The 22271-nt window shown below is 44.0% G+C and overlaps 2 protein-coding genes across 12 annotated transcripts; both read right to left on the bottom strand.

Annotated features, from left to right (window-relative positions):
- Nucleotides 1–2270: 2270 nt before the first annotated feature.
- On the bottom strand, nucleotides 2271–7041 carry TMEM216 (transmembrane protein 216). 7 transcript variants are annotated; one of them, XM_045555816.1, is made up of 5 exons: nucleotides 6964–7041; nucleotides 6284–6385; nucleotides 5621–5713; nucleotides 3135–3336; nucleotides 2271–2845 (listed from the first exon to the last, which is right to left on the bottom strand). In XM_045555816.1, the coding sequence occupies exons 1-5, from the start codon at nucleotides 6974–6976 to the stop codon at nucleotides 2830–2832; spliced, it is 426 nt and encodes a 141-aa protein (XP_045411772.1). In that variant the 5' UTR covers nucleotides 6977–7041; the 3' UTR covers nucleotides 2271–2829. The 7 variants fall into 7 exon arrangements, with proteins under 7 accessions (XP_045411772.1, XP_045411776.1, XP_045411775.1 ...); XM_045555820.1 differs by having other exon boundaries at nucleotides 5863–6385; nucleotides 6950–6988; XM_045555819.1 differs by lacking the exon at nucleotides 6284–6385 and having other exon boundaries at nucleotides 6964–6992.
- Nucleotides 7042–7242: 201 nt separating this feature from the next.
- TMEM138 (transmembrane protein 138) lies at nucleotides 7243–22208 on the bottom strand. 5 transcript variants are annotated; one of them, XM_045555810.1, is made up of 6 exons: nucleotides 22040–22208; nucleotides 20241–20506; nucleotides 18305–18476; nucleotides 16712–16787; nucleotides 16356–16464; nucleotides 7243–7336 (listed from the first exon to the last, which is right to left on the bottom strand). In XM_045555810.1, exons 2-6 carry the CDS (start codon nucleotides 20366–20368, stop codon nucleotides 7249–7251), a joined length of 573 nt encoding a protein of 190 aa, XP_045411766.1. In that variant the 5' UTR covers nucleotides 20369–20506; nucleotides 22040–22208; the 3' UTR covers nucleotides 7243–7248. The 5 variants fall into 5 exon arrangements, with proteins under 5 accessions (XP_045411766.1, XP_045411765.1, XP_045411767.1 ...); XM_045555809.1 differs by having other exon boundaries at nucleotides 22079–22208; XM_045555811.1 differs by lacking the exon at nucleotides 22040–22208 and adding an exon at nucleotides 20672–20760.
- Nucleotides 22209–22271: the final 63 nt, after the last annotated feature.

Genomic DNA, 22271 nt, shown 5'->3' with positions numbered 1-22271 from the left:
TGCTAAAATGCCTATTCCTGGGCTGCATCAGTCTCTACTTAAGGTTTAGGAAGCTGCTTTTTATACCCCAGGTGACTTATGTAAACTGAAGCATGAGGGCTGCTAGCTTAAAGACATAAATACATTTGAGTTTCATGTAGGAGGAACCATGGTGGTGTAAAAAGGGAAGGAATTTAGGTTACTCTAGGTTCAAATCCCACCTCTTATTTCTAAGCCAAATGCCCTTGGACACATGACTTTCTGAGGTGATTTCCTTCTGCCTCATGGGATCATTATGTGGATTAAATATACTCTGCCAGGCACCGGATGACTATTAGTCTCCTACGAGTTGCTGCTGTGGTATGGGGCCAGAAACCTGAATTTGTGTCCCAAATGCTTCATAAACTGGGCCAGGCCTCAGCTCATAGAGGTGGCCACTGCAGTCACTTGCCGGTTCTAGCCATGAGTGTGAGCAGCCTCTACCCGGTTGTGACCAGGGCCTGATCCTTTGCTCAGCCCTCTCCCCTGTCCCAGAATGTTAGTGCCTCCAGGTCTATGTGGGCTGTAGTAGCTTCCCTTGACTCTAGCGAGCACAGCCTCTGGCCACATTAACCCTGAAAGACTACACCGATTCCCATCCTCCACTGCCTCCGTTTCCGTTGTATGATGTTCTACTCTGGTGTGACTAACTGCATCTACACTGGTGGCTCCAACAAGCTTCAGGAAGAATGAACACTCAGGAAGCAACCCACCAGAAGCACAATGCACTAAACTTCTACATAACTATGAAGTAAATGAGAGGACTTCCTAATCCTAGCTGCATTTTCCTTTTTCTTTACGACCGGGACTTGCTCTGTCCCCCCGACTAGAGTACAGTGTTGTCATCGTAGCTCACAGCAACCTCGAATTCTTGGGTTCAAGCGATCCTCCTGCCTCAGCCTCCCAAAGTGCCGGGATTATAGGTATGAGCCATTGCACCTGGCCATAGCCACATTTTCAGCCATTATCCTCAGCCTCAGTTGGTACCTGTTGAGCAATGGAATTTACTTGATCGAGACGGAGACTCCTAAGGCAAGGCTTCTAGTGCCACCTGTTAATAACCAGTTGTGTGGTGCTGGCTACGTTACTTCCTTACCTCTAAGCCTGCAAAGTGGGGGATTAGACTTAGTTGATTGCTAATGTAAGTCCCTTTGAATTCTAACATGTAGATTTTATAAGCCACCTCTAAACATCCAGCTGAGCCTTCCATTCATTTATCTGTGTTGCTGGAAGCGTACCTTAACCACTGAACCTCTGAATGAAAGGAGGGCCATAGAGCATGGGCTCCTCCCCAGTTTGATGCCAGCGATTTCTTCAAAGCAGCAGTGAGGGAAGCAGCAAAAATCTGTATCAGTGGGATTTGTGATTGAAAAATAAGGGCAGTTCCTATTGGACTTTTTGTTACAATTTCATAGTTGATTAGACCTGTCTACTACAGTTTTTTGGTAGATCTCAAGGGGAGCTGGGAGGCAAGGGCACAGAGGGATAGAAAACAAGAAGAGCATCAGTGCTTTGGACAGTGGAGGCCCTCACAGGATGAGAATGAGCCTGATCACAAGAGATAAGCCAAGTTAAAAACCAGCATAGAATACTTAATGGTCAGTTACTTTTTACTCTGAGTAAGAGCAGATATTCTAGGGTTCATCTGAAAGCAGACAAAAGGGTCTCAAGGTTTCCTAAAGTGGATTCTTTCATGGCTCCTGGTGGCTTCTTGGGGCTAAAAAACATGGCCAATACCAAGGAAGGTGAGGAACAATTTTAAAGATGGTTACTTGGAGAAAGAACTGATACACTCACCTAAAGTGACAGTCCTCAGCTTAAAAAAAAAAAAAAAAAAAGTATGTGTTCCTTTTATGTTAACTCAAAATTTTAAAATAAATGACCAAAATAATCAAAATTTTGGTAAGTTTAGAATATGCTTCTTCCAGTTACACATAACCCACCCTAGAAAGGAACTGACAATTATCTGTAAGAGGAATGAGACAAGATGCTGACTTTGGGGCGTAAGTGGGGCACATAAGCAATCTTTTGTAGGATGACAGACCTGAAGAAGATAAAAGAGCACAGTGATGCCTTTAGGGACTAATTCAGGGTGCAGCTTGGGGAAGAAAATCATCGGTCATCTCGGCCTTTGTGTCCACGATGAACACTAAGCACGGCCTAAGAATAATCCGCTGGGACAGTCTTTACCCTCTCTTAAAGTGGATGAAATTTGAGGGACAGGTGCCATAAGGAAAAGGCTGCAACCCCCACAACAGAAAATACATATTTATTATAAAATAACGTTTGTTTCATGATGAGAATAGAAAAATAACACTATGAGCTACTAAAAAAGTTCTGGAGCTCAGTCTCCTTGAGGAATGCGGTGAGAGGCTTTTGCATCGCTGTGGGAGCCCACCAACATGAGGCTCTCCGTGCTCATGCAGGACAGGTATGGCACAGCACGTACAGGGGGCGTGTGGCTCAAGTCCTGCTGGAAGCCCAAGGAGCCTAGATGGTCCACACAAGACGCTCTGGCCACGATGATCAAAGAGGTGAACTTGAGGTCAGCAGGGAATTGGTTCTGAGAAGGGCCAGGATGGGGATAGCCGTGCCCCTCCCTATACTGGAGTGTGGAAGAGTCTCTTGGGCTGATGGTCCTGGTTTAGAAGATGGTGCCCACTGGCCTTATGCTGGGTTGGTTACCCAAATGTCTGTGCTGCACAACCTTTCCCAGGACAACTTGACCCACCAGTTCTCACTGGTGTGACTAAAGTACCAGAAGTATGTGTGGTCTCAGCCTGATGGGCTGCTGGTTGAAATTTCTGTACTTCAGATCCTGTCCGTACTGACGGCAGAAAGAAAGAAAGAAAATGTTAAAAGACCAGTGAACAAGAGCAGCTGGCCTGGACCCTTCTATATTCCAAACCTCTTGGCCCCAAAGAACAAGGAGAATATCTTCCCTAAGTGGGAAATTTTCTACCTACCCTAAACGGAAAAGGCAGTCCCATAGACACTCCTTTCCCCCTCTAGAAAAAAGGTTTCTAGATCCCTCAGCCTCAGAAGAACAATGAATCCCTCCCTGGGATGGGAACCCAACCCTCTGGTGATGGGAAATGGTCCCTCAGCAGCAGTACCTGGAGAAAGCGGCCAGGGTGAGCACCTGAAGGAGCAGCTCTGAGCCACAGAAGAAGAGCAAGATGCTGTTCATGATGGCTTCCAGGCGGAGCACGTAGGTCTGCAGCAGCAGGTAATAGGAGGCCATCATGGCAGATGGGAAGGTCAAAGCCACGCTAATACCAAGTGACATCTTTTGCTGGCAGAGGTTTCCCTTTGTACCTGTCAGACACAGCCCATGGAGTCACCTCCAAGTGGTCTGCTTTCTCTGGCCTCAGGGCAAAGGTGGGTGAGATGTGATGGGTGAGGCAGAGAAAAATGATACTGAATGGGGATGTGCAGATGTGTAAGTGAGGCCCCACTGTACAAAACTTTGAGGCTTTGGGAAAGTTATAAGACTGGAGTCATTTACTCCAGAGGTCCTGCTTCCAGCCTGGCTCCTACTCAAAGGACAAAGGGATCTTTAGTTAGGAAAAAAAAAAAAATTCTAATTATAAAAATAATATATAATCATTGATAACTTTTCAATATAGAAAATGATTTTAGAGAATATAGAAAGTAAAAGGCCTCCATGTCCCCACCCTCTGAAGATTGCTATTATTATTACTGAATGATATATATTGTTTCAGATTTTTGTATGTGTATGCTCACATATTACTGTTTATTATAAAAATAGAATCGTATTCTATATACTGTTTTGCAACTTATTTTTTCCTACATTATTCCAAACATATAACTACCTTAATTCATTTTTAATGGTTATGTAGACTCCATTGGATCAATACCATAATTTATTTAACCCTGTATAATATAGCTGTTTAAGTTGTTTCTAGTATTTTGATATTATAAAACTTGTGGTGATAATATCTTCATATAGCTATCTTTGCATATCTGTAGACGTACATGATTTTTTAATCCAGTTTTAGAAGTGAAATTGTTAGGGCTAAAAGTAAAAATTTTACATGCTGCTTTTTTTTTTCCTGCCTTCCTTTTGCTCACCCTTTGCTGTGACAATGGGTCTAGTTGTCGTCTGTGGTATATGTGTCATGCTCTGTAAACCTATATCTTGCTCTTGCCCTATAATCCTAGCTTTCTCTCCTCAATAAACCTCATTTTCATGCTTGCCTTAAAAAAAAAAATTTACATGGTAATAACTATTACCAAAAAGGTTGTACTAATTCATATTTCCACAGAAGTATATAAATAACCTGTTCCCCACACTCTCTCTAATACTGGGTATTATAAATTTTTTTTTTTAATTTTTCCTTGTGTGCTCCTGTGCAGAATTGTAAATATTTTTATCTTTGCAAATCTGATAGGTGAAAAATGTTACCTTGTTGTTTCAATTTGCTTTTTTTTTTTTTTTTTGTTACTTAAAAGACAGGGTCTGGCCAGGTGCGGTGGCTCACACCTGTAATCCTAGCACTCTGGGAGGCCGAGGCCGGTGGATCGCTGGAGCTCAGGAGTTCGAGACCAGCCTCAGCAAGAGCGAGACCCCATCTCTACTAAAAATAGAAAGAAATTATCTGGCCAACTAAAAATATATATAGAAAAAATTAGCCGGGCATGGTAGCACATGGCTGTAGTCCCAGCTACTTGGGAGGCTGAGGCAGAAGGATTGCTTGAGCCCAGGTATTTGAGGTTGCTGTGAGCTAGGCTGACGCCATGGCACTCACTCTAGCCTAGGCAACAGAGCGAGACTCTGTCTCCAAAAATAAAAATAAAAAAATAAAAGACGGGGCCTCACTCTTGTTCAGGCTGGCCTCGAACTTCTAGCCTCAAGTGATTCTCCCGCTCAGTCTCCCAAAGTGTTAGGATTACAGGTGTGAGCCACGATGCCCAGCCACAATTTGCTTTTTATTAGTGAGTTTGGGCATCTTGTCAAGTTTACTGGTTCTCTGTAATTATTTTTATATGACCTGCCTATTAGTATCCCTTACCAATTTTTAAAATTACTTTGTCTTTTCCTTAGTGATTTATGTGAGCCTTCTTTATACTTTCTTAAATGTGTTGCAAGTATATTTTTCCTCAGTTTGTGCTTTAACACTGTTTTCAGGGATGAGATATTCTAACTAATAAGGCATTTGCTCTGTATTTCAGCAGTTATAGAACTCATCGTACAGAGATGTCAGAGAAGTAGAAGGAATGTTAGTGCTGATTTGTGCAGGCATCCACGGCTAGCCCTGGACATGGAGTTGCAACTGAATCTATTCTCCCAGCAAACCAGTGGGAGGAACTATGCACTCTTGTAGCAGTGAGGCAATTGGGAAGGAATCCTCTAATATCCTAAGCTACGGCCCACCTCTAGCACTACAAGGCAACAATCAGGTAAATCTTGACCCAAAATATGAAGCAGTAACTTGAAACTTAAGAGAGTGAGTAATGGGATATACCAGCAGATCCAATCTCTGATAGTGAACCTAGATTATGTACTTTTCTTGTTAATCAAGTTACAGATACCAACTCATCTCATAAGGAATGGAAATGCTCTCTGGACAACACTCACCAAAAAACAGTCGAATGACTTCAATTCCAAGATAAAGGAGGAGCATCACCACATCCAGTACTAGGTTGGCCGTTGGATATGGTAGCAGGAGACCTGCCAATACAAAAGCGAGAGTTTGCAAACAACATACAACAGCACCCTCGAGAACTGCCACACTTGGGAATAAAGAGGCCATCAGTCTCAGCTTTCCATGAACTAGTTAGTGAGATGAGAGTATTACTATAGCTGCAGGATACATTCACTCATAGTGCAAGTACGTCTGTGAGAGGCAGGCTCATTATTATGACATTTTACTCCAAACTCCAAAAGTCTGTGGGGACTCCACTCTTCAAAATGATTGGATGTACATGGGTACCCAGGACACTAAAGAGTTTCTGAGTGTCACCAATGGGCTTAACGTGGGGTTCAGCAAAGAGAAGTGATGGAGGAAGAGTCAGGATGGAGAAGCTTGCATTTCCTGAACACAAGAAATTCTTGCTGAGGAGCTTCCTACAGAATCATTCTCAAAGAAGCCACCTGATGAAGAGACTTCTGCCTCGCAGTGAAAAAGAACTGCAGAGGGCAGAAAAGAAGGAAAAATAAGAAGGTTCTCGGTGGGAGCTGGCTCTGGGCTGAAGTGGGGAAGGAATGTTGGGGCAGGGGTCGTCAAGCCCCAAGCCTTACCTTTATATAGAAATATGAAGAGCTCCAGCAGGAAATAGGTAGCGTAATACCACCCGTTTAGAAAGAACAGGATTTCCAGGGGGGTTGAGGACAACCTTTTACCTGAAAAGATGAGCATACAGAAGTGGGATGTGCGGGAGGGCGGCTCAATCTCTGTTCCTTGTTCGGTGTCTAACTTGGAGCAAACACGAGGTCGCAGCTAGTGGGACCGGCCACTTGGGGGACACTTCTGATTGCTGATAATGAGGTGGCGGGGGTGAGGGGGTGGGCGCGAAGGAGGCTTCCTTCACTCCCCTTCTTTCCCAGGAAACACCGTCAAACTCGACTCTTTCGACTTCGGGGGTGAAAGTCAAGCGGTAACTCAGAGGACATCACAGCTGAAAGGGTCCTCAAAGATCCAACCAACCCCGTCACTGTCTGGGAGAGAAAACTGGGGCACAGAAACCAGCACTGGCCCATTCGATGCCAGCCTCGAACAGGCCCAGCCAAGGATTTGGGGATGTTTGAGACCTTGAGGCACCCAGGGTGGGCGGGGCTGCGAAACCCCGCTTTGGGCAAGGGAGGGGCGACGTCCCTAACATTCAAGGATGGAGGATTGAGGTCGAGCTCTGGTACAGCAGAGGGCAGGGGGTACTGAAGGGAGAAGGGCCAGCGACTCACACACACCTCCGGAATCTCACCTGCCGCCGCCATCTTCAGTCCCCATGGAAACTGCGTACGCGGCACCAGCCGCTCCCGGAGCAACGAGGTGCTGCCGGAAGCGGAGACGGAGCGGCTCGGGGTTCTGGCCTTTCTGCCAGCCTGCGGTACTCTATGGTCACCCGGGCGTGGGCGATCTCGAGGCCGACTGCAAGTGGCTTTGGTTCGGATGTCCCTTCTTTAGGGGAGAACAGTGACCGCCCACGAAGCCTTCGTCAGCAGGACCCCGGGGTAGGGGCAGCTCTCGGGCTTCCCCCGCCCCCGGGTTACAGGCCGATGGGCAGAAGTGACCGGATGTGGCCGTGTGCCCAGAGGATTGGCACATACGCTCTACTCCCACAATTCTGTTTTCGTCTGAAAATGAGAAATGGTTCTTTGCAAATGCCTGGTGGGGTTTAGCACCAGGTACAGACCAAAGTGAGTCGGAAATAGAGCCACCTTTCCGACAAGTATGAACGAGGGAAGATCACCTGTGAAGTGACCCATAAAGTGCTGTGGGAGTTGAGAGAACAAAGTGCTACACTCCCAGGTGAAGGCTGAAGGAAGTTTCCAAGAGATTGCCTGTGAATTGGGCTTTGAAGCCCGATGACGATTTGGAGCAGTAAGAGTTTGTTGCTGCGTGGCAGGGGACGGCAAAATGAATGGGGTTTTGAAAGGTGGACTTGGCTGTTAGCCCCTGCCAGTCAGGGTAAATAAAGCGGGGAAACAGATGGCACGCTCAAACCGGGTAATTTGAGGAGAGTGACTAACCTTTAAGGAAAGTGCTGCACCCCTGGCTAGTTTGGATGGAGTGGGCCAGAAAGGCAACTCGCTGAGCCTGGACGGAGCAGCGGGTGTGTAGAAGCCTCCCACCGGGAGCTGGTGGATAGATACCTGCCTGACCTCCACTACCTCCCTCTTCTCCACTCTCTGATCTCTGTGCCTCCCTTTGGCAGAATTTAACTGCAAGCAGGAGAGCAAGGAAATCCTTAAGTGCATTTCTTTAGGGTCAGTCTTGCAAAGCGCACAGCAAGGAGGGGAAGGTGGAAAGGGATCTGGATTCTGCACCCGCATCCTACACCCGCATCTCCATTGCCTACTAGACATGAGACATTAGACAAGTTCCTGCTCTGATCTTTCGTTGGTGAAGTGTTTATTTTCCTTAGGGTATTTCATAGGAGGCAAAACATTTACTACTCTTTCTTAAAATAACTGTAAAAAAAGAAAAAAAAAAGTTCCTGCTCCAAGCCTCAGATGGAAGGAAGGTGGGCCAACTGCTTGTTTTCGTAAATAAAGTTTTGGGGGAAACACTGCCATGTCCACTCCTTTACATATTGTTTATTGCTGCTTTCATGCCATCATGGTGAAGTTGAGTAGTTGCAACAGAGACCATGTGGCCCATGACCTTACTGGAAAACTTTGAGAAAAATTTTGCTGACCCTTGTCAGCAAAGTATGCCACAACTCGACAGATGCCAAAAGTAGACAGCGAGACTCAATTACTCACAGCAGCACAGCAAACAGCAGGAGCATTGGCATGGCAGCCTGGTTCCCCTACTCTCAAGTCCTATGAGTGACAAAATGAGCCCAGATGATGGCATGTGCAATGGGTTATGCCACAGCTGAGGAACCCAGGGCCAAGGGCTCAGTGCCTTTTTTAGCAAGCATCAAATAAAGCCAAGCCCCTTCCACTGGAGAGGATGAAATTACACGATAGTCACACCATGGTCGTCTAAGACTACTTAATTACGTATGTGCTCACTGTCAGGGAACTGTCAGGCCTTTTGGTTTGGCACAGTCAGTAAAAACGTGCAAGGATGCTTAGGGCACATGACCAACTGTCTGTCCCAACATCCAGTGACCTTGCTAAATGGATTATTTCTAATAGGCTTTTGTAGATTCTTTTGGCTCTTTATATATGTAATCGCATCATCAGCAAATAAAGATATTTTTACTTCTTCCTTCTCAATACCTATAATTTCAATTTCTTTTTCCTGCCATATTGTACTGGCTAGGACTTTCAGTATGATGTTGAATAGAAGTGGTGGATATTCTTGTTTCACTCCTAACCTCAGGAAGAAGTGTTCAGTATTTCACCATTAATGTGTTAGCTACAGATTTTTTTGTAGATACTCTTTATGAGGTTAAGAAATTCCCTTATTTTCCTAGTTTGCTGAAAAGCTTATGATATATTTTATTAAGTGCTTTTTCTGCATCTATTGAAATGACCATATGATTTTTGCCCTTTATTCTACTAATATGAATTATATTGATTCCTGGAAATAAACCTATCTCGTTATGATATTGTACAGAAAAAGTTAACATAGCAGGCCTGAGATTGCTATCCTTAGAAAGGCCTACTTGTGAGGTTAGCCCATGGCTGGCATCTGGGAACTTGGAATGATTTTGGAAGGGTGCTCACCAAAGTGGCTTACTGTACCTAAACTGTTTTTACAGTGTGGCTTATATTGAACACCTGTTTTCCTTCTGGGAGTCTATAATTTTGGTACATACTAGGCAGAGGGTGCCTATGTGATCAGCTTTTTCCCCCCACTTTTTTTTTGAGACAGAGTCTTGCTCTGTCACACTGACTAGAGTGCAGTGGCGTCATCATAGCTCACTGCACCTTAAACTCCTGGGCTCAAGTGAGTCTCCTGCCTCAGTCTCTTGAGTAGCTGGGACTACAGGCACAGGCCACCATGCAGTCTAGTTTTTTGTAGAGACCGCAGTCTCACTCTTGCTAAGACTGGTCCGGAACTCCTGACATCAAGTGATCCTCCCCACTTGGCCTCCCAGAGTGCTAGGATTACAGGCATGAGCCACCGTGCCTGGCTGACAACATTTCACTTATGTTATCAGAACTCGTTGCTGGGGGAATGAAGCATGCATTCTGTGAGTACACTGGGAGAGGACTCTTGGAAGTTTGCCCCTGGTTTCCTCTGAATTTCACCCTATGTCCCTTTTCCCTTTGTTGACCTTGCTTTGTATTCTTTCACTGTAATGAATCATAGCCATAAGTACAACTGTATGCTGAGTCCTGTGAGTCCTTATAGCAAATCATCAAACCTGGGTGTGGTCTTGGGGATTCTTGACACAGATATATTATCCTTTTTATATGTCACTGGATTTTATTTGCTAATTTTGTTCAGGTTTTTACATATGTTCATCAGAGAGATTGGTCTGTAATTTGACTTTCTTGGAAGGATCTTGTCAAGTTGTTTATCAGCTTGGTTAACTTGGCCTTATAAAATGAAGTAAGAAGAGTTTCTTCTTTTTCTATTTCTGGAAGAGATTGTGTAAGACAAGTAACATTTCTTCTTTAAATACTTGGAAGAATTCACTGATGGATGAAGCCATCTAAACCTGAAATTTTCTGTGTAGAAAAGTTTAAAAGAGCTAAATTCCTTTAATATATATAAGACCCTTCAGATTTTCTGCTTCTTGAGTAATCTTTGGATAAATTTGTGTTTTTCATAGAGTTTCTCATTTTGTATACATTTCCAAATGTATCGGTGTGAAGTTTTTCATAACATTCCTCATATTTTTTAATGCCTGTAGACTCTACAGTGATGTCTCCTTTTTCCTTCCTGATATTTTTAATTTCTTGTTTTTCTTGAGTAGTTTTGATAGGTGTTTATCAATTTCATTAGTGTTTTAAAAAACAGCTTTTGACTTTATTTTTTTTCATTTTGTTTTCTATTTTATAGATTTCTGCACCTCATCATTTCCTTCCTTCTACTTTCTTTAGGTTTCACTTCGTGTACTTTTTGAAATGGAAACTTTGATCGTACCTTTTTTTAGCCTTTGTTCTTCTTCTTTTTTTTTTTTTTTAAACACAGTCTTCCTCTGTTGCCTGGGCTAGAGTGCCAGGGCGTCAGCCTAGCTCACAGCAAACTCAAACTCCTGGGCTGAAGCGATCCTCCTGCCTCAGCCTCCCGAGTAGCTGGGACTACAGGTGTGCACCACCATGTCTGGCTAATTTTTTACTATTTTTAGTGTAGATGGGGTCTCACTCTTGCTCATGCTGGTGTAGAACTCCTGACCTCAAGCAACCCTCCTGCCTTGGCCTCCCAGAGGGCTAGGATTATAGGCATGAGCCACTGTGCCCAGCCTCTTCTATGAGTATTTTAAGGCTGTAAATTCCTCTCTACATGATAGAAATATCTTTGAATCTTGTACCCTTGATGAAGTCAATTAATTTATTAATGCTTTTAATAATTGCTTTTTTTATAGCTTCTTTAGGATTTTTAAATCACTTTCAAAATAAAGACAGTTTTACTTCTTCCTTCCCAGTCTGTATGCCTTTTATTTCTTTTTTTCTCTTATTCCTCTGGCTAGGCCATCTAGAATAATGTTGATAGAAGTAGCATAAGCATTATCTGGGCCTTTTCCCCTGATCTTAAAAAATATTCAGTCTTTCACTATTGAGTATGATGTTAATTATAGGTATTTCATAGATGTTCTTTATCAGGTAGAGGAAGTTTCCTTCTAAGTTTGCAAAGAATTTTTATCATGAATGGGTGTTGAATTTTGTCACAGCTAGCAAGTGTGCATCACCATGCCTGGCTAATTTGTCATTTTTCATTTTTTTTAGACATGGGGGTCTCGCTACGTTGCTGAGGCTGGTCTTGAACTCCTGGCTCCATGTGATCCTTCTCCCTTGGCCTCCCTTTTTCATTATTAATATTGATAATGTGTGTCTTCTCTTCTTGATAGTTTAACTAAAGACTTATCAATTAACTTTTCAAAGAATTAACTTTTGATTTCACATATTTTTCTCTATTATTTGTTCACTTTTTTGCTTATTTCTTATCACTATTCTCATTTCCTTCTACTTATTTTGGGTTTAATTTTTTCTTTTTTTTAGTTTAAGGTGAAAATTTAGACCATTGAATTTTTTTTTTTTTTCCTTGAGACAGAGTCTTGCTTTATTGCCCATGCTAGAGTGCAGTGGCGTCATCATAGCTCACTGCAACCTCAAATTCCTGGGCTCACAAGAGCCCAGCCTCCCGAGTAGCTGGGACTACAGGTATGCACCACCAGGCCTGGCTAATTTTTCTATTTTTTGTAGAGACGGGGTCTTGCTCTTGCTTAGGCTTGTCTCAAACTCCTGGCCTCAAGCAATGCTCCTGCCTCAGCCACCCAAAGTGCTAGGATTACAGACATGAGCCACCGCACCCAGCCTAGACCATTGATTTTGTTCTTTCTTCATGTCCAATAAAAACTGCATCACAGGCCGGGCGCGGTGGCTCACGCCTGTAATCTTAGCACTCTGGGAGGCCGAGGTGAATGGATTGTTTGAGCTCAGGAGTTCAAGACCAGCCTGAGCAAGAGAGAGAGACCCCCATCTCTACTAAAAATATAAAGAAATTATATGGACAGCTAAAAATATATTAGAAAAATTAGCCGGGCATGGTGGCGCATGCCTGTAGTCTGGCTACTTGGGAGGCTGAGGCAGGAGGATCACTTGAGCCCGGGAGTTTGAGGTTGCTGTGAGCTAGGATGATGCCACGGCACTCACTCTAGCCCAGGCAACAGAGTGAGACTCTGTCTCAAAAAAAGAAAAAAAACTGCATTACAGACATTTTGCTATGCTGTGTTGTTTTTTTTTTTTTTTTTTTTGAGACAGAGTCTCACTTTGTTGCCCGGGCTAGAGTGAGTGCTGTGGCGTCAGCCTAGCTCACAGCAACCTCAAACTCCCAGGCTCAAGCGATCCTACTGCCTCAGCCTCCCGAGTAGCTGGGACTACAGGCATGCGCCACCATGCCCGGCTAATTTTTTCTGCGTATATTTTTAGTTGTGCAGATAATTTTTATTTCTATTTTTAGTAGAGACGGGGTCTCGCTCAGACTGGTCTCGAACTCCTGACCTTGAGCGATCCACCCGCCTTGGCCTCCCAGAGGGCTAGGATTACAGGCGTGAGCCACCGCGCCCGGCCTGCTATGCTATGTTGAATTTCATTATCATTCATTGAAATTCAAAGTGTTTTCTAATTTCCCTTATGATTTTATCTTTGACCCATGGACTATTTACAAGTGTATTGTTTAACTTCTAAATATTTGGTGGTTTTCCAGTACAGCAGTTATCAATATATTGAGTATTATATTGAAGAAATCAATCATTCCTGTAAGAGCTATAAATTAAAAATAAAATGCTAAACCTCCTCACCCTCTATGACTGAATGGATGCCCTCTTGGCCAAAGGGATCGCAAAAAAACCTTAATTCCCAGCCATGAAGGGAAAGGAGGTCAGACCCACTTCCTTATACTCCTTCCCCCTTGGAGTTTGGACATAAAAACTGATGAGCATTGTTAAAATAGAGATCATGAGGCTAGGTGCGGTGGCTCACGCCTGTAATCCTAGCACTCTGGGAGGCCGAGGCAGGAGGATCGCTCGAGGTCAGGAGTTTGAGACCAGCCTGACCAAGAGCAAGACCCCCGTCTCTACTAAAAAATAGAAGGAAATTATCTGGACAACTAAAAATATATAGAAAAAATTAGCCGGGCGTGGTGGCGCATGCCTGTAGTCCCAGTGACTCAGGAGGCTGAGGCAGAAGGATTGCTTGAGCCCAGGAGTTTGAGGTTGCTGTGAGTTAGGCTGATGCCACGGCACTCTAGCCTGGGCAACAGAGTGAGACTGTCTCACAAAAAAAATAGAGATCATAAGACTGACAAAATAGACTCTTTGTGGCAATAAGATACTAAATTATAAACAGAACGTAAGGCCATGCAAGACAAAGGTTAATTCACACCTGCAGGCCATTAACTTGCTTAACAGATCACTTTGAGTTGGCATATCGTGGCTTGCTATATGATTAGCAGACTTCCTTATCTTAAAACATTCCCTTCTACTGACTCCAAGCTTTCAGACAAAGTTTTATTCCTTTAACCAATTACAAATTAAAGAATCTTTGAATCCACCTATAACCTGTAGGCCCCAGTTTGAGATGTCCCGCCTTTTCAGGCCAAACCAATGTATATCTTCTATATGTTGATTTATGATTTTACCTGCAAGTCCCATCTCACTGGAGGGTATAAAACCAAACTGTGGCTGGGTGCAGTGGCTCATGCCTGTAATCCCAGCACTTTGGGAGGCCGAGGTGGGGATTGCTTGAGCCCAGGAGATCAAGACTAGCTTGGGCATCACAGTGAGACCCTGTCTCTAAAAAAATTTTTTTAAATTAGCCAGGTGTCATGGCTCATACCTGTAGTTCCAGCTACTCAGGAGGCTGAGGCAGAAGGATTGCTTGAGCCTGGGAGTTTGAGGCTGCAGTGAGCTACGATCACACCACTGCACTCCAGCCCCTGCTGACAGAGCAAGATCCCATCTCTAAAAATAAAAAAATAAATAAAAAAGCCAAACTGTAACCCAGCCACCTTGGATGCATTTTCTCAGGATCTCTTAGGACTATATTCTCTAGGCCATGGGCACCCATATTGGCTCAGAATAAACTTCTTTAAATTATTTCACAGAGTTTGTTTTGTCCATTAAAAGCATTTATGAAAAGATTCAAATCAGGCTACTGTTCATTTTTTCACAGATAAAGATACAGTAAGTGTAGATGACGGCTTTGTTGGAATTTCAGATCACTTGTTCCAATTAGATGATAGGCTGGTGCATTAAACATTTATTTGAATGTTGTTCCTTTCTTAATGTATGTTAAAATCTAGACATCTAATTACCTATTCTCTCTTTTACCTCTTTCCACAGAATTTATTCCAGGCTCCTAAAGCCGGGGTTGGCAAACTATGGCCTGGCAGCCAAATCTAGCCAAGAATAGTTTGTACATTTTTACATGATTGAAAAAATCAGAACATTTTGTGACATGTGAAAATCATATGAAACTCAAATTTCAGTGTACCTAAATAGACACATCCACGTTCATTCATTTACATCATTTATGTATTATATTGTCTATGGCTGCTTTCATGTTTTAATGTCAGAGTTACATAGTTGCGCCTTCAAAATCTAAAATATTTATGATCTGGCCCTTTAGAGAAAAAAATGTGCTAACCCCTGTGCCAAAGTGTCTCTGAATAACACACTTTATAGAGAAACTCTGCGGTGTGATGGACTTCATTGAATTAATGGCCCCCATTCTTCACCTTTCCAGTATTCACCCCTTTGGCCTTGAAACTTTGCAGTACTTTTCCTGACTGTGGGCTCAATCACATGACTTGCTTTGACCACAAGACACAGTACAAGCAAAGGCCTGAAATGGGATTGCATGCTGGGGCTTATTCTCTCCTGCTCTGCCACTGTCATGTGGATGGATCCCTGCTAGTCTGCTAGTCAATCATGTGAACCAGAGGAACCCCAGCTATTCTAGCCAAGGTCACCCTGAGTTATTAGCCAAGAGCCGAAGGATCCCAAGACCATCACAGTTGTCTACTGGACCCACAGCTGACCAGACACATGAGCAAGCCTGGCTGAAATCAGCTAAACCCAGTCCAGATCAGCTGTAGCCCAAGATCTGGGAGCTAAGTAACTGTTTATTACTGTATGCCCCTGAAGTTTGGTGGTGGCTTGTTATACATTATTCTGGCAATAGAAAAGTAATGTCATGGGCATATGAATTTTAAAAATTTCTTTTGCCAAAACAGGCAAAAGAACATTTTTATTCTTCTGAAGGCAGATTAAACTTCTGATAGGGAGAGAGAGTCTGAATGAAGCATATTAGTTTGGAAATCCAGGGGCAGGGGATGGGGCATCAGATTACAGCTTGAATTTCTACAAAAATACCTTATACTTATAATGAGGCTTAAGAAATACTTGGATTTGATCTGTGGCTCAAACTGCTCATGTGTCACGTAGATGCTGAAGCTAGGACTTGGCACGCCTTTTAACCATGATGAGATCCAGCTGGACAGATAAACTCTACTATTTATAGAAAAAGGAAATTTATTTCCTATTTATAAAATGTAAAAAAAGTGCCTTGGGTACAAAATCTAGCTGTCTAAGGTGTGATCAGTCAGGAGCACATAACTATCACTGTTCACAACCTTCAGTCACTCGTGTGTGGTGCAAGGAAAGTGGGGGCTGGGGGGTCCTCCAGTCCTAGGCTAAATGAAAAGCTTCACAAGGGTAAGAGCTACAGAGCCCTCTATAAGAAAGAGGGGCAGAGAGAATGAACAGTATGGAGCAGCAAAGGAAGGAAAGTGGGTAGAACTGAGGTGGGAGGCAAGGAAGGGATTATGTGTTAGAGTCTGTCGGGGAACACTTTTATTTACAAGAGGGAGGATCTTCCTTCTTGAATGCTGAACACAACTGGCCTGAGCCCTCCTAGGAAAATCCAGCTGCTTCCTGGTACATAGGGACAACCCTCCCTGCAGAGCAGCAAACATGGCTTCTATCAGGAAGGTAAGGCATCCATTAGTGGGACAACAAGAGGTCACCTTCGGACTTGCATGAACTCCTTGCGCAGCCATAAAGAGTCCTGGTAGAAGCGAGGGTCGCCCAGTCTCACAGCTGTCCGTTTGTAGAAGTAACAGTACAGCACTGCCGCTGTGGATGGCAAGCAGAAGAGAAGCCTTAGGGATGCTCCTGAGCATGCGTTTCAGGGTAAGAACAGAACCTAACGAGGCTGAGGAGCCCTGCCTCATGGTTCCCCACAGTCTCCCAGCAAGGGCAGAGGGCAGTAATCCCTCCTCTTCTTGGCATGGCTGTCCCAACCACCCCCAGCCAGCTGTGACAGGGCTGGGAAGCCAGGATCAAGGGGGCCAAGTGAGCCTGACACTGCTCTGGTTCTTACCTAGTCTCTGGAATACAAATAGTGTTTGAAGTCCATCTGTCCAAACAAAGCTGTTGGAGTTTATCCAGCGTAAATTCTGAAGGAGATATGAGTAGGCAGAGAAAGGTTAATGGACACCTGAGGCCCTAACACCTCCAACTTGGTTAGCTGCAGAGAAGCCACTTGGTTTAAAATCATGCTATCTCACTCACCTTCTTTCTTTCTACAACTCCAAGGAATGTTTCTTGAAGGAGCCTCAAGCTCCCTTTTTTGCTATACAGGGAATATACTTTTAACCCTGAGACAGGAAGTGCGAACTAAGCTATTTTCTTTTCTTTTAGACTAGTCAAGTGAAGCAGTGGGAGTAGAGAAGGAACAAAGCAATCTGTAAATGATTGTGATCAAATAGTTGTAAACACCACTGCACTTGGACCAGCCTGAACTAAGTGATTTATCATCTTTCATTTCATAGCCTTTGCCAAGGAAAATGACATACATTATCTAAGGAGTTCATCTGGTCACTGTCTTGCCTTGAAAATCTCAGGCTCAGCTCCTATCAGATAAAGGCTCTGGTGCGCTCAGGGTTTAATCAGATTAACAGCCTTATAGTACAAAGCCAGGACCTATTTTGGCTCTAGGAACCAGAGCACAGAATCCTCCTCAAGAAGCACCTGGAGATTTTGGCACTGCTCTGCTTCTTTCGTGGGAGCTCTACTTCTCCCTATGGAATCACAAAGGCAACCTAATAGAGGGTTTGGTTGAGAAGGGGGCTTTAGTAAAAAAGTGACTAGAGCTAGCGCAGTGGTGTGTGCCTGTAGTGCCAGCTACTTGGGAGGCTGAGGTGGGAGGACCGCTTGAGGCCAGGAGTTCGAGGTTGCAGTGCACTATGATCATGCCTGTGAATAGCCACTATACTCCAGCCTGGGCAACATAGCAAGACCCCATCTCTAAAAAAATAAAAATATTAAAAAAAGGTGACTAGAGAACTCTGAGATTTTAATGTGTTCCATCAAAATGAATATATGAGAAACACACAGGATACCCAAAGAGATGGATAAATTTGTGAAGCAGAAGAAATCTGAAAGCATGAAAACTGGATCTGATCTGAGGGCCTATGTTAGAACCAAAGGGAGGCATCTTGGAGGTTGGTTCTCCAGTTAAGTGATAGGGACCCAACAGAAGGCATGAAGCACTCAAGGGTAAGCAGCACTCTTGCTTGGCTACTTCCCAGAAACATCTACTGCCTACTGCATTAGCCATGTGACACTGATGTATAAGAATATCCCATTATCAACACCCACTGGCCAAAACAGCTAATGATGAAATAGATTCAACTACCTGTTTTAGTCCTGGCAGGCCTGTTTAGGGCAAAGGGTGAACTGAATATTCCAGAAGAGTTCCTCAACTCTTGGATAAGGCTGTTCTCCAACACATAAGGTTGGCCAAAGGTGCCTTATGAAACTCTCATGTTCCTAGTGCTCCAGCTCCGACCACTTTCATTTCACCTGTTTCCCATTAAGGATTGTGTGCCATAAAAAAGAACAATGCTGGGTTTCCAGAGAAAAGATATTCCTAGCCCTTTAAAGATTCAGGAAGTCAGAATTCCACGCTTACCATGACCCAGACATGAAGGGAGATGCTGAGGCCTAAGTATACAGCTGTTAGGATGATGGTCCCTTTGAACTTATGGAACAGGAGGTTGACCAGGCCAGCCTGGAAGACGAAGGTGTTGAAGAACATGAGGAAAATGATGATGATGTTGAAGAGGATTGCAATATCCTGGATGCTGCAGACAGAAAACAAAGTATAGACAAATGGAGGCCTGTGTGAGGACCCAAGAGCTGGCCCTAAGTTCATGAGGTCAGTCCTTCCCTGTGATTATAGTCATCTGAAACCCCCAAAGACATGGCGTGGGTTTGGAGACCCAAATGACATGAAGCTAAAATTACCTACTGGCCCTATCAGCTCAATTGCAGTCCACAGACAAGGCTTTCCTGCTCTGACATTCAACTCAATAAACCAAGTAAGCACTTTTGAGAAACTAGTTTCCTTCCTATGTCCAGAAAAATGCTAGCCCAGTCTGTCATATAACCTGTTCCTGTCAGACAATGTCATCTAGCAAGATAACAATGTACTTAACACCCTGATCTTTGCATGGCTAGTGCCTTTGTGCCACTTCAGTCTCAGTTCAAATGTCCCCTCTTCAGAAAGACTTTCCTGGCCGGGCGCGGTGGCTCACGCCTGTAATCCTAGCACTCTGGGAGGCCAAGGCGAGTGGATCGCTTGAGGTCAGGAGTTCGAGACCAGCCTGAGCAAGAGCGAGACCTTGTCTCTACTAAAAATAGAAAGAAATCATATGGCCAACTAAAATATATACAGAAAAAAAATTAGCCGGGCATGGTGGCGCATGCCTGTAGTCCCAGCTACTCGGGAGGCTGAGGCAGTAGGATCGCTTAAGCCCAGGAGTTTGAGATTGCTGTGAGCTAGAGCTAGGCTGACGCCACGGTACTTACTCTAGCCCGGGCAACACAGTGAGACTCTGTCTCAAAAAAAAAAAAAAAAAAAAGAAAGAAAGACTTTCCTTTAACCTCACTACCTAAAGTAGCTCTCTCCTCCCCATCTCTATTACTCCATACCCAGTGTATGACATAACTATTTGAAATTATCTTATTTTTCTTTATGCTATCATTGTCCCTCTCCACTAGAATGGAAACCCCGTGAGAGCAGGAACTTGTCATATTTACCACTGCAACTAGCACACTGGCTGGTAGGCCAATGAATACTTGCTGAATGAAGGAAGATCATATCCATGACTAGTTTTCAGCTTGGAAATTGCCTCATAGAGTCTATAAATCATTGGGGAGGATAAATGCTAACAGTTGCCATCCTATGGGATTCATGTACGTTATTAATATGATTGTCAGCCAGGCACGGTGGCTCACACCTATAATCCCAGCACTTTAGAAGGCTGATGGGGGAAAATTGCTTGAGGCTTGGAGTTTGAGACCAGCCTGGGCAACATATTGAGACCCTATCTCTACAAAAAATTTTTTTAAATTAGCTGGGCATGGTGGTGTGAGCCTGTAGTCCCAGCTACTTAGGAGGCTGAGGTGGGAGGATCACTTGAGCCCAGGAGTTTGAAGCTGCAGTAAGCTATGACTACACCACTGCACTCCAACCTAAGTGACAGAGCAAGACCCTGTCTCTAATAAAAAATATATATATATATATATACATGATTTTCCTTTTAACCTGTCATTTTGCAATTCTCTTTCATGGCAAAGACAATATTTCTACTCACAGATGGAGAGAATGACAGGGTCAGCAGTCTAACCCTATTCCATATATAAACTGCTTCCCTTATCCCCAACCCTTGTTAGAAGTATATAAAAACAGGACCTTTGATCATATCTATGTACCCTGGAGAGCCCAGGACAATGTTAAATTTTCTTCCTGATACATCTCTACTAACTTTAAAATGTTAAATCATGACTGTCAGGGCCTTCAAAGTGCTTAGGTTCAGCTTTCGAGAACCACCCACAGAACTCACATGAAAAGCACCAGCTGGATGACAGGAGCCATTCGGAGTAACTCAGAGAAGGAATTGACAAAGAGGTCATAGGACAGCAGCAGGAACTGCAAGGAGAGCACCAGGCTGTAGTTACTGGTCTGGAGCATCTTCCTTTTGTTTTCTTGGGCCCCCAAGGGCACATTCCACAGTTCCCTAGAAAACAGTTCTGGTTCTCTCCCCACCACTGAGGGAGAGGCTTCTAGTTCCTCTGACTCAGAGCTGTTTCCCTTGCTCTAAGCAAGGGCCTGTTGGGGCAAAAAGAAAGGCAAGGTTAGAAATTCATTAATACAGTAAACATTTACTGAGAACCTAGTGTGTGCCAGGCACCATTCCAGGTGCTTGGGATACCTTAGTGAACAAAACCAACAAACAAAAAACCCCAACAAGTCATTTCTTCTACAAACCCTTACCCTCTAAACTTTCTCCATGCCTGGAAACTTCTAAATGCAGAGCTCTTTCTAACCAAAGGAATCTGGCGGTATTACAGAGAAGAGTGATTGCTTGGTCATCTAGTAACAGTAATAGTAGTAGTCACAATAGTAATAGCAACAAACCCTTATATATTACTTACAACATGCCAGGGATTGTCCTATGCATGAACATTATTTAAAGCTCACAATAACCTCATGAGCTTGAAGATACATTATTACTTTCCCCATTTTACAGATGGGAAAATTGAGGCCCAGGCAGGTAAAATAATTTGTCCAAGGTCACATAACTATTAAGTGGCAGAGCTGGGATTCAGATCCAGGCAGTCTGGGTCCAGGGTCTGTGCTCTTACTACTGCACTAAATTGCCACTTATGTAACTGATAGGCTGATATGTAACTAGGCAGAGAAAATGTCAGCACAGAAGTGGGAAGTGGTGTAGGCAGAAAAGGTTGAGAGGAAATAGTGTTCTTCTGTAAAACTTTATGTTTAAGGTGATGGTAGCAACACAGTGGCACCAGGTGAGTATAGCTGGACCTTTATTTTCAAGACTCACAAGTTGCTCTGGGGGTGTCCTGTGACCCTGCAGCTGAATCAGGTCTATAAACAAATTTCAAAATGCTTTGGATTGCTAGAGAGTGATTAACACTTGTAAAATGTTTTACAATTTACAAATTCTCTTCATATTTAAAAACTTAATCCTACAACCATCTTGAAAAGTAGCCATTATAATGCATATAGTCCCCATTTTACACAGAGGCTCTGAGAGGTTAAGGCACCTCATCCACCTCACCTGGCGGAGAAGTCCCACCTTACTGGATTATGAACATGGTTATTTTGAGCCCGAGTTTCCTCATTCATTAAATAATATTGATAGCTATCACCTAGGTACCAGCACCATGGTAAACTTGTCAACCAACATAATTTCCTTTAATCCTCCCAACAACTCTGCAAGGTGGGAATTATCCCCATTCTACAAGCAAGGACACAGGGGTCAGGGTTCAAGTCACTCCTCCAGGTCGCAAGTAAGCAGAGCCAGGATTCATAACTAGGTGTGACGCCAAACCCGTGCTCTTAACCACTACTGTACAGGCCACCACCGAGGGCTGTTTTGAGGATCTGTTTATAGAGAAACGGCCATCGCTCGCTCTACGATCGATCGATCACCTTTTCCCGCTTAGGGCAGTGGTGATTTGCAAGGTAACGAGCCTCCTCACAGTTCGTCCACCGCTACCTGCCGCCTTGCCTTAGTCCCCAGAGCAGCATTCCTCACGCTTCCCAATCCACCTTAAAATGGAGTTGCCTTGGCAACAAAACCTAAACCAAAACAATAGCAACAAAAATTCTCACTTTTGGTCACTTTACCCATTCCTCATCAACCACGCTCACCTCCAAGACTCAACGTCGGTTGTCATGGGGACACCGTCCTGGCTTCCGGAAACCGGCTTTAAATTCCGGAAGTAGAGGACAGACGCGAGCTCCGTCTGCGCCGCGCTCCTCCCTCTGTGGCCAGCCGGGCCGCCATGTTTGCGCCTTCCGTCTCCCGGGTCCTGCCTGTTCCGGGCCCACCCTGCTCTCGGTC

This window comes from Lemur catta, chromosome 7 (assembly GCF_020740605.2).
Source record: "Lemur catta isolate mLemCat1 chromosome 7, mLemCat1.pri, whole genome shotgun sequence".
In the NCBI taxonomy this organism is placed as follows: Eukaryota; Metazoa; Chordata; class Mammalia; order Primates; family Lemuridae; genus Lemur; species Lemur catta.
The sequence above is the reverse complement of the archived record's forward strand: the minus strand, read 5'-3'. Positions and strand labels throughout refer to the sequence as shown.

Coding starts and splice junctions, on each gene's coding strand:
- TMEM216 (XM_045555814.1), bottom strand. CDS start 6,401: ATGCTCATCTTTTCAGGTAAAAGGTTGTCCTCAACCCCCCTGGAAATC. Junction 5,714..6,283: donor CTTCATATTTCTATATAAAG/GTAAGGCTTGGG, acceptor TTGTATTGGCAG/GTCTCCTGCTACCATATCCA. Junction 3,337..5,620: donor AGTCATTCGACTGTTTTTTG/GTGAGTGTTGTC, acceptor TGTGTCTGACAG/GTACAAAGGGAAACCTCTGC.
- TMEM138 (XM_045555810.1), bottom strand. CDS start 20,368: ATGCTCCAGACCAGTAACTACAGCCTGGTGCTCTCCTTGCAGTTCCTG. Junction 16,465..16,711: donor ATTTGTATTCCAGAGACTAG/GTAAGAACCAGA, acceptor TGCCATCCACAG/CGGCAGTGCTGTACTGTTAC. Junction 7,337..16,355: donor GAGTTCATGCAAGTCCGAAG/GTGACCTCTTGT, acceptor TCTCATTTTCAG/ACGAAAACAGAATTGTGGGA.